Source organism: Lycium barbarum, chromosome 5 (assembly GCF_019175385.1).
Source record: "Lycium barbarum isolate Lr01 chromosome 5, ASM1917538v2, whole genome shotgun sequence".
Lineage (NCBI taxonomy): Eukaryota > Viridiplantae > Streptophyta > Magnoliopsida > Solanales > Solanaceae > Lycium > Lycium barbarum.
The window spans coordinates 141,208,973-141,221,029 of record NC_083341.1 but is presented as its reverse complement, the minus strand read 5'-3'; the positions used below and the strand labels follow the sequence as shown (position 1 = coordinate 141,221,029).

The window sequence follows — 12,057 nt, the reverse complement described above, 5'->3', positions numbered from 1 at the left end:
TAACTAAATCCAAGTTATCACACATAGCATATGTAATTGCATAAACAGGTCCGAACTCGATAATTAAACCATCATACAAACTAATTAAGCCCGAATTAACATCAACATACAAACAAACTATCCGTTGAACCAAACTAAACCAACTAATCAGCCTGTCCTAAAACTACATAGCGATTAAAAAAACAGATAAGACGGAAAATAAAAGGGGAAGGGGAAATTACCTTCTTCGGGTGCAGCGAAGTGGGTGCGAATCTTCGATCTACACTTGAACACTTCAAATCTACTTCGAAACACTGCGAATCCCGGATTTGTATACCATCGAATCCAAACGGATGCCAAGGGCAAAAAAAAGAACAAAAAGGGTGTGGATTTCGACTCGATATCAAATAATATTGCTAAAAGAATGATTTAGGAGCTTCATAAACTATTTTTTGTTGAGGTAATTTTGGGGTTTTTCGTGACCAGAAAGAAAAAATGAAATTTCAGATTCTTTGGGGTTTTCGATTTTTCTCTTCCCAAAGCCTTTTTCTTCTCCCCTCTGATAAACTTATCATCTCCCCCTTTATAGAGTAAGGAAAAAGAGGAGCGGAGGGAGCGTAGGTGATGATGAAAGAGGGAAGCAGGGGCGGCGGTGAGTGGAGAGTGGGGTAGCGGGGTACGACGATGATGATGATGAAAGGGAAAGAAAGGAGCGGGGGGTAGGGAAAAGGAAACGGCGTGGTGTGGGTGGCGGGGAACAGGAGATGACGAAGAGGAGCGGCGGTGGTGGGGCTGTCGATGAGAGAAGAGGGAGCGAAGAGAGAGAGAAAGAGGAAGGGAGCGGCGGAGGAAAAAAAATGAGGGGAACCCTTTTTAGGTTTCCCTTATTTTGATGAAAATATATCGGACCCGGTCCATTTGTGGACCGGGTTTTAAAAGGATGGACTAGTGAATTAAAACATGTACTGGTCAAAAAATTGAGATAAAAAACATGGTCTAGTCCAAAAAATATTAGGAGTTAATCGGACTTTGATTTGGGGTCCGGTAAGTCAAAAATACGGACTACGTGCACAAAAAATAGTTTGATTTCTAAATTTAAATAAAGACCTGTTTAAATAACTTGTGTTAAAATATTGCTCAATATGAGATATGCAATCATTAATGCTCAGATATAAAAAAAATGGCGTTGTAATAGCCGTGCAATAATATTTTGAAAATCCACAGTAAAATAAATACTATTATTTAATTATGCAAAGATAAATGCGATGTGTGTGCGTAAGCTGGTAAAATGTCGAAATGATAAAAAAATTGTGAATTATAGTACTAATAATAATAATAATAATAATAATAATAATAATAATAATAATGATAGTAATCGTAATAGAATAATGAAGTGCCGGTATTGATAAGAGGCTAATAATTTAGTAAAAAATAAATATATATATATTTTTTAATTTTCTAAAAATATTAGAAGCGTAAATAGGTATTTTGGAGGAGAGGCGGGACAAAATTGGGTGTCAACACTCAGCCTGAAGAATCATTTATTTATAATTTTTCTTTATTTTGTTCATTTTATTTTTCAACTGTAATTTATTGTAATTTGTAGTATATTCACCAACAATTTTAAAGAGATTCAAGGCCAGTATTCATTTATAAAAATATGAGGTAAATAGTTTTTTACCTTTCCTCCGCTTGAGTTGAGCAAGTAGAAAAAAAAAATACTTTACCCTTCCATCTCTTAAAGAGATCTAGTGAAGTCGAAGCGCAATGATGTTAACATCTCCTATCTTGTATCCGCGATTTTTCAAACTGTAACAAAGATGAGTCTCCTTAAAAAAAAAATAAAAAAAAAAAAAATATATATATATATATATATATATATATATTTCCCTGTAACCTTTTATCATTCATTCTCCCATGTTCTCCATTTCTTCACCAATTTATTACCCACTAATCCACTCCTTCATCCAATCAAATCAAGGATGAATTTTTCAACTATAATAGTTAATTCATCCTTACTAGCTATTTGGTGGGTAGAAAAATTATAGAGTGCAATGAAAAAGTGATAAAAGATAGAGTTTTATTTTAGTTGAAGAAAATGTTCTTATGGTGGAGCTTTGGACTCTTCAACTAGTCCGGAGTTGTTTGAGTCATATGACGTTGACGGGTTGTTGTATCCTAGAAGGCGCAAGTAAAAGTGTTACTGCTGGACCTAGGTCTGTGCACGAATCGGTTCGGTTCGGTTTTGGCCATCATCGAGTTGAAGTTTTGAATTTCGACTTTCTAAAATTCTCGACCAAACTCGATCCATTCTAGGTTCAATTCGATTCATTTTTTATTATTTCGGTTCGGTTACACAAATCGATTTGTTCGGTTTATTCGAAATTTAAACAAGTAACTATTTCATTTCAGTTTTAGAGTAAACATAACAAAAAATAATGAGATCCTAAATTTGCAGCCTTATAACCAAGACATTAACCAAGAAAAAATCATAAACTTGCAAGCATAATAGCATATAAATAGCAAAACAAGAGCTTGACAACTTGTGCAAGCATACAAATTAGTCATATTAGTCACTAGTGGCATATAAATTCGGTTTGTCTGGATCGGTTCGGTTGATAATTGAAGCCAACCGTATCCTAACCGTTAAACCGTAATATTTTACAATTACATTTGTAAATCAAAATCGAATTGTATTATCCAAATTGTTTCGAATCGGTTCGGAAATTCGGATCGAACCGATTAGTGCACAGGCCTAGCTGGACCGGTAAAGATTATACTGCAGTGAACTTGTATCTCCTTAAAGAGAGCGAGATATCCGCGCCTCAGCCTGAATATTTACTTATTCATTTTTTGTTCATTTTATTGTAATTTTCAACTGTAATTTATTGGTATATTCACCAACATTTTGTAATAAACTAATAATCATATTTGTGAAGACACATGTCAGGTATTTATTGGATTGGATTAAACATTTGTGCTAATAAGTATTACCAAAGAATAGTGTGATTAGCGTGATTGTATATTAAGACAAATGCTTACTAGTAAAACCAACGTTACATGGTTTTTTCTCATCGCTTTTTTTTTTTAGTTCAGATAAGATATGATTCATTTATAACTATTTCGATTCAAAAGACTCATAGTAAATACCAATATCTATCTATTATAAGTGTAACAACAATTACGGTCCCCGTAAATTTTACTATGTTAGCTAAATTCTCACATATTCTGAAGAAGGAAAATGATTAGATAACTTTATGCCATGTGATTTTACTTCTACCTAATCTCATCTCAACACTTCTCGTGTGATTTTATATGGACAAATACATGTGAAAGTTTGTATAAAGCATGTCCAAACCATCTCAAGTAACATTAGATTAAGTCCTTATTTAAAAACAATGAAGTTACATCTAAGCTTAATTAATTACTGCAACTTATTACTTTACGTACACGAACAATTTTGTGAAACACTAATAAAGATTAGTACAATTAGCCAGTTGCATTCTACTTCCTCAAAATATCAACACTATATCTTAATCAACAATAAGAAGTTAAATTTTGACTTCCCTACATATATTACTACAAAAGTAACGGTGGATGAAAATTTTAACATCAATTTATTCACTACGTCAAGATCTCATTATCCAATTTTTACCTTCCAACATTAATTTATTCACTACGTCAAGTTCTCATTATCCAATTTTTTCTCTTTCACAATAAAAATAGTTAAATAGAGAAATAAGGAAGACCTAGCTACAACTAAATGTTATTTATCGATGGCAAATAAAGCTTCATCCTTAACTAGAGATCTCGAATTCGAATTCTCAAATTGAATCGCTTTTGGCAGGAAGAGTTTTATCCCTAAAAGTAAGACTTCTCCACAAGAATTCAAATTAATTGGACCTCAAAGCAAGTTAGACATCGAGCAAAAAATAGAAAGAAAGGAGAAAAAAAAAGAAAAAGGAAGACCTAATCTGAACGCAGGGATCAAACAGTCAATTGGATTCTATTTCATAAGTCCTTTTTATATTGCAGTTTTTTTTTTCCTGATAATAAATAACCTTACTATGTGAATACATAAACGGTCTCAAAGAGTTAAATAATGCAGCAACATCAGTTACAATCCAACTACAAAAAGCAGAAACTCAAATAACCTTATGTAACAACACAAAAATTGGATAAATTGTGCGCTAGCATTAACATTGCAATTTTCATTTATGACATCTTTGATAATTGTTTAATTAACAAAATCTGTCTTTAGTCAGAGCAATTAAATACTCCATTTAATCCTAGTGAGTTAATTAATACATTTAACTACTCTTTTCAATGTTTTCAAACAAATACATGCACACTACGTACCCAAACACCGACTAAACATTGAGTAATATTTCAATCAACAATAACTCCACTCTTTCCACTCTTTATGCCTAATATAAATAGGACACAACCCTTCACTTCTCTTTACCAAAAAAAGACCAAAAATCTAACTAGCAACCATGTCAAATATCCTTTACCAAGGAGCACCAACACCATTGTTGAAAGATGAACTTGATATAGTGATACCAACAATAAGAAATCTTGATTTTTTGGAGATGTGGAGACCATTTTTTCAACCATATCATTTGATCATTGTTCAAGATGGTGATCCTTCTAAGACCATTAAGGTCCCTGAAGGATTTGATTATGAACTATATAATAGGAATGACATTAACAGGATTCTTGGTCCTAAAGCTTCTTGTATTTCCTTTAAGGATTCTGCTTGTAGGTGCTTTGGTTATATGGTGTCTAAGAAGAAGTATATCTACACCATTGATGATGATTGCTTTGTGAGTATTTTTTTCTATTTTTTGTTTGTTTGCACTGATTTTTGTGATTATTTAGTTTTAGTTTATAGTGGGGTAGGATAAAAATTGGATCTTGGTGAATTATGAAGGGGCTTAGCCCTGATTTGTGTTTTGGTGATTATTTAGTTTTAATTTGTGGTGGGGTGGCAAAAAAAATGGATCTTGGTGAATTTTTTGAGGGGTTTTAAAGTATTGAATAATGGGGTTTTTCTAGGGTTTTGGATGAGCTAATTTGGGAAATTTAGTAATGTGATTTGGTAATTGTTACGGATCTATTGCTGAATTACGTTTGGTTATGTTTTTTTTTTTTCCCTGATTTTTTTTCTTCTGTTTTTGTGATTATTTAGTTTTAATTTGTGGTGGTGAAGGATAAAAATTGGATCTTGATGATTATTTTAAGGGTTTTATAAAGTATTGAATTTGGGGTTTTGCCCTGATTTATGTTTCTGTTTTTGTGATTATTTAGCTTTAATTTGTAGCGGGGAAGGAAAAAAATTGGATCTTGATGAATTTTGAGGGGTTTTAAAAGTATTGAATGTGGTTTTTTTAATCAGTGTTGAGATTTTGTGTGGTGGGGAAGGAAAAAAGTCTGGATCTTGGTGAATTTTGAGGGGTTTTAACTTTTAAAGTATTGAGTTTGGGTTTTTTGCAAGGTTTTGGATGAGCCAATTTGGGAAATTTAGTAATGTGATTTGGTAATTGTTATGGATCTCTTGTGCTAAACTGCATTTGGTGATGCTTTAATTTTTGGACCAAAATAGGAGATCTGATTGATCGGAAGTTCCGATCTGCAGTTATATCAGAGGCTTAATTCTTTTTCTTAAATGTTTTAAAATTAAATTAGTTATCTAGTACTCCTTTATGAATTGTTGCTAAGGTATTCATAGTCTTTGTGTGAAGATTTTGACCGATCCATATGGTTTTTATGTGAATAAAGAAAGGACCATATTGCTAATTGACAGATCTTACTCTTTTTCACCATATAGATTAGGTCTTTGGCATATGCTTACACATAAAAGAGGTGCCTGATTTGTAACAAGTTTAAGCTTTGGCATTGTTTTATTTCTGCATTCCTGTTTCATGTGATAATTTTTATTGATCTGATGTCGAAAAGGCTTTGTTTCTGTGGCCACCCCCGGATCTGCATCGTTCTCTAACTTGGTCGCACGGCATTGATCAGATCCACTATAAATGACTTGTGTTATTGCTTACTTAACAACACCGACATCTTAGGCCCATTAATCGGAAATTTGTCTCTCCTATCATTGTGTGCATCTTAAACTGGAAAAAATTTATTTGAGTATTTGCATTGATCTTAAAAGCTCTAATGCTTAAGACTTAATATGTTTGGTATTCTTTCTCACCTGCTGAAATATTATCTGCTGATGTGAAGGTGGCCAAAGACCCGTCTGGAAAAGATATCAATGCACTTGAGCAGCACATCAAGAACCTGCTGTGCCCATCCACACCGCATTTCTTCAACACTCTGTATGATCCATACAGAGAAGGTGCAGATTTCGTTCGTGGCTACCCTTTCAGCATGCGTGAGGGTGCTCCAACAGCTGTTTCTCATGGCCTGTGGCTCAACATCCCTGACTACGATGCCCCCACACAGCTCGTTAAGCCTCATGAGAGGAACACGAGGCATATACTCTTTTTCATAAGCCAACTATAAAGTTATCTGATACTTGTAGGATTTAGCTGTACTTATCTAATTACCATTAATATCTTATTTCAGATACGTTGACGCTGTCATGACGATTCCAAAAGGCACTTTATTCCCCATGTGTGGAATGAATTTGGCGTTTGACCGTGATCTCATTGGACCTGCAATGTACTTTGGTCTCATGGGTGACGGTCAGCCAATTGGTCGTTACGATGATATGTGGGCCGGTTGGTGTACCAAGGTACTCTTATTTCCTATATTTCCTGTAATTATGTTGGTAAAACAGAGAGCTTGTTTTTCTATAATACCTTTTATGATGTCCTATCTGCTTGTTTTGATCATGGGGATTTCAACTGCAAGATTACCTTGGATGAGCATTTTTTTTTTTAAGAAGCATTTTAATTAAATACTATCAGATAATTCTGACATTAAATATTGTCAAACTTGCAGGTCATATGTGACCACTTGGGACTAGGAATCAAGACTGGTCTGCCCTACATATGGCACAGCAAAGCCAGTAACCCGTTCGTTAACCTCAAAAAGGAATATAAGGGAATCTTCTGGCAAGAAGAGATCATCCCCTTTTTCCAGGCTGCAACCCTTCCTAAAGAGTGCACAACTGTCCAGCAATGCTACCTTGAGCTCTCGAAACAGGTCAAGGACAAACTTTCCAAGGTTGATCCCTATTTCACCAAGCTCGGAGACGCTATGGTCACATGGATCGAAGCTTGGGATGAGCTCAACCCTACTGGGGAGAACTTGGCTAAGCTGTCCATCTCCGATGGTCCAGCAAAGACTAAAAAGTAGATGCTATTTATAGCTTTTGCTCCTTTTCTTTGACGGCTAAGAGACTTTTGAGTTGAGTAGAGCTGGATTACTTGTTTTATGAATTTACATTGTTTTAATTATGGTTGAGGATTTAGGTCATATTGCTGCTCTGTGGAACAGCTTTTGCTTCCTTCTCTGAAACATTATAGGAGTATTATTTATAAGGTTTAGTTCCAAACTTGAGATTATTATCTATATCAATAAAAATGGTTTAGTCGCCACTAGGCGTTTAAATCTCCTCTCAATTTTTACCTGTCTAGTTTCATTTGAATTCAGTAATTGAAAATTGATATTTTGATGATGTTTCTGGTGGTTATCATTCTAGTTACGAGTAAGCAACTCACTAGAATTTTTAGTCAATGGAGATTTGCCTCGTGTTTACCTCGATACAAGTAGTACTAAGTCATGCAAGCAGAAATCTCATGAAGAGCTTGACGGTCCGGAGCCTAAATGGCACAAAATTGGATCAAAATTGCCAAAAGGGGTTGTGAAATTTTTTATAGACCAAAGGGGGTTAATCGTGCAGCCCTACACGATTTGGCACAAAATTGGATCAAAATTGCCCAAAGGGGTTGCGAAATTTTTTATAGACCAAAGGGGGTTAATCGTGCAGCCCTACACGATTTACCCCCTTCCTTTTTAACTCTGTTCCTTCCGTCAACTTTAAAGAAAAAAAAAAGTTAAAGGTGCAAATCGCGTGCATGTACACGATTTGCCAAAATTTCATTTTGCAAATCGTGTAATGCACGCGATTTTTGCCCCTTTAACTTTTTTTTCCTACTACTCATATATCATGTGTTTCTTTTTTCGATTAACCCGGATCAAAAGAAAGCTTCTTATCGAGAGACAGATTACAGCAAAAATGACTCATGAGGATAGCTGGAAGCAAGGAACATTCTTTTGCGGCTTACCGTCCTAATGTTAACTTATTTTTTATTTTTCATTTGTTGTCACTTTTGATCAAAAATATTTTAACTCAAATAAAATCATACAATAATTAAAAATTTATGAAATAATATGTAAAAACACAAAAAAAAAAAAAGTTTAATAAACATCACACATTATCTGAATAAAACGTCACTCATATAGGTGATGAGGCATATTGGCCACCTTCTCCGTTCAGTTTAATTGCAAACACTAAATACGATCAAATTTCAGGAGCGCGGAGTACAACAAGAAGGAAGAATGAAATGGATATAGCTCCTGCTCGCATAACTAGGAAGTGTAGTACGTGCAAGGAAACGGGTCACAACAAGAATCGTTGCCCCTTGCGAAACCAGTAGTTGTTTTTTTTTTTTCGTTATTATGTTTTCCTAAGTTGTACGTTGTTATTTCCTTATGTAATTTTCTACGAATATGTTGTCTTAATTGTGTGACGTTTTATTCAGATAATGTGTGATGTTTATTAAACTTTTTTTTTGTATTTTTACATATTATTTCATAAATTTTTAATTATTTTATGACTTTATTTGAGTTAAAATATTTTTGAATCAAATGTGACAACAAATGAAAAATGAAAAATAAAAAATAAGTTAACCTTAGGAAAAAAGAAACACATGATATATGAGTAGTAGGAAAAAAAAAAAAGTTAGAAGGGCAAATCAAGTAAGGAAAAAAAAAATGTTAAAGGGGCAAATCGTGTGCATGTACACGATTTGCAAAATGAAAGAAAGAACGGAAAAGACTCATAAATACCCCTAACCTATTGAAAAAGGCTCATAAATACCCTCCTTCCACCTTTTGGTCTAAAAATACCCTTAAGGTTTGTTTTTGGCTCAAATATACCCCTCAAACTAACAAGTTAAAATTAACTCTTTTAAAAAGCCAAATGGCATTTTGTAATTGGTCAATAATAAAATTCCGTAATTTAAAAAAAAATCTGGATTTTTTTTTTTAAATCTGGATTTTTTTTTTCTGGGATTTTTTTTTTAAATTAAGGAATTTTATTATTGACCAATTACGGAATTTTAAAAAAAAATCTGGATTTTTTTTTTAAATCTGGAATTTTTTTTTTAAATCTGATTTTTTTTTAAATTACGGAATTTTATTATTGACCAATTACGGAATTTTTAAAAAAATCTGGATTTTTTTTTAAAATCTGCATTTTTTTAAAATCTGGATTTTTTATTTTAAATTACAGAATTTTATTATTGACCAATTACAAAATGCCATTTGGCTTTTTAAAAGAGTTAATTTTAACTTATTAGTTTGAGGGGTATATTTGAGCCAAAAACAAACCTTAAGGGTATTTTTAGACCTAAAAGGTGGATGGAAGGATATTTTTAGACCAAAAGGTGGAAGGAGGGTATTTATGAGCCTTTTTCAATAGGTTAGGGGTATTTATGAGCCTTTTCCGAAGAAAGAAATTGCAAAAGAAAGAAAGAAAAGAAAAGTAAAGGGAGAGAGGTTCCAAACAAAGCTCTATAAAACTAAGTAAAAAATAAGACAAGTTCATAGCATTAATCGTGTACATGCACACGATTTGCCCCTTTTTTTTTTTTCTTACTTGATTTGCCCTTCTAACTTTTTTTTTTTCCTACTACTCATGCATCATGTGTTTCTTTTTTCCTAATATTAACTTATTTTTTATTTTTCATTTGTTGTCACATTTGATTTAAAAATATTTTAACTCAAAAAAAGTCATACAATAATTAAAAATTTATGAAATAATATGTAAAAATACAAAATATAAAATACAAAAAAAAATACACATTATCTAAATAAAACGTCACACAATTAAGACAACATATTCGTAGAAGGTGGCCAATATGCCTTAACACCTATATGTGTGACGTTTTATTCAGATAATGTGTGATGTTTATTAAACTTTTTTTTTGTATTTTGTATTTTTACATATTATTTCATAAATTTTTAATTATTTTATAACTTTATTTGAGTTAAAATATTTTTGAATCAAATGTGACAACAAATGAAATATAAAAAATAAGTTAACATTAGGAAAAAAGGAACACATGATATATGAGTAGTAGGAAAAAAAAATTAGAAGGGCAAATCAAGGAAGAAAAAAAAAAGTTAAAGGTGCAAATCGTGTGCATGTACACGATTTGCAAAATGAAATTTTGGCAAATCGATTTGCCCCTTTAACTTTTTTTTTTTTTTTTTTTTTTTAAAGTTGACGGAAAGGGAGTTAAAAAGGAAGGGGATAAATCGTGTAGGACTGCACCATTAACCCCCTTTGGTCTATAAAAAATTTCACAACCCCTTTTGGTAATTTTGATCCAATTTTGTGTCATTTAGGCTCCGGACTCAGAACTTAACGCACAATAATTCAAGGAGTCTGGAGCCTAAAGGGTATAAAAATACACGATATAAATCAAAAGGGGATGGCAAAAAATTTATATACCAAAACGGGTATAACGTGGACTGATCCACGTTATACCCCAAATATTTTTTTTCATCTGTCAGAGATTCACCGAAAAATTAAAAAAAATAATTAAAATGTATAACGTGGACTGATCCACGTTATACAATCAGTCCACGTTATACATTATATATCAGCTGTTTTATCTTGCTTGCCTCTCTGATTGATTTGGATGGAGGACAAATCACCATCCTGATTTAGAGTAGGCATAAATTAAGAGAGCTCACCTACGAGTCTCATGAATCGTTTTGAGGGTAAGGAGTGTCATCTCCTCTATTCCTTGCTCATGAATTTTTAGGGTAAAAATTAAAGATTTCAAATTTGAGGACAAAATATATTGTATAACGTGGATCAGTCCACGTTATACATTTTTAATTTTTTTTAATTTTTACCCTAAAAATTCATGAGTTCCGGGTTTGAACCCCCGTTCAGTCAAATATTAAAAAAAAATCGCTAGGCAGAAGTTTGCAGCAAAATTAGGCCTATTCGGGCAAAATTAAGCCTACTAAGACAGAAGTTTGCATTAAGGCAAACCCCTACCTAAATAGGCCTAATTTTACTACAAATCTCTGCCATGCGAAATTCCTTTTTTTTTTCTTTTTTTTTTACTGAGCGAAATTTCAAACCTAAAACCTCGGAGTAATAGGCGAAGGATAAATTAAAAACCAACAATTTGAAGGGCAATCATACAAATGATTGACAATTAAGTCTATATCGCAATTTCCCAAAAAGTTCCTTAAAATATTTTACTACTCCCTTTGTCCTATTTTAACGCTTTACTCTTTTATATAATTTACCAAGTTACCTCTATCTATTAAATGTTTTTTAAAATTGAGCCATATTAATAAAATCTCACTTTTACTTATCACATTTAGCTCTTCAAATAGCTAAAAGATTAATTCAATATTTTAAAATTAAAATTTAGATGTTCGAAAGCTACACAAAAAATGAAGTTGTAATTCTTTTCAAATTACTATGATTGAAAAAAAACATCTTAAAATGTTAGTCAAAAAACATGTAGATCGTCTCGGAAAACAAAACGTGACGAGTAAAAATGAACAAAGGGAACACTTCTCTAATGTTAAGGGTCCAGTAGAAAACAATTCTAATTTTAATCTTAAATTTCTAAAGACGAAGAGAATTCAATACAATGATATTAAAGTTATAATTATAGATAAACGCCAAACTTCCATGACGAAAGAGATCAAAATGCTGAGATAATGTTTGTTAGAAAGCACGTTTGATGGCAAGACCTTGACCAAATAAGATTATGGTCTCACAAAGTAAGGCCATATTGAAGATGGCAAACATTGACCGAAAAAATAAAAGAATTTGATGGAACTGAATGAAGCTATCAT

The 12,057-nt window shown here is 32.7% G+C and overlaps 1 protein-coding gene across 1 annotated transcript; it reads left to right on the top strand.

Moving 5' to 3' along the window:
- The first annotated feature begins 4,386 nt into the window (after positions 1–4,386).
- LOC132641942 (probable UDP-arabinopyranose mutase 2) lies at positions 4,387–7,551 on the top strand. Its single transcript, XM_060359092.1, has 4 exons — positions 4,387–4,805; positions 6,217–6,467; positions 6,562–6,730; positions 6,940–7,551. Exons 1-4 carry the CDS (start codon positions 4,476–4,478, stop codon positions 7,294–7,296), a joined length of 1,107 nt encoding a protein of 368 aa, XP_060215075.1. The 5' UTR covers positions 4,387–4,475; the 3' UTR covers positions 7,297–7,551.
- Positions 7,552–12,057: the final 4,506 nt, after the last annotated feature.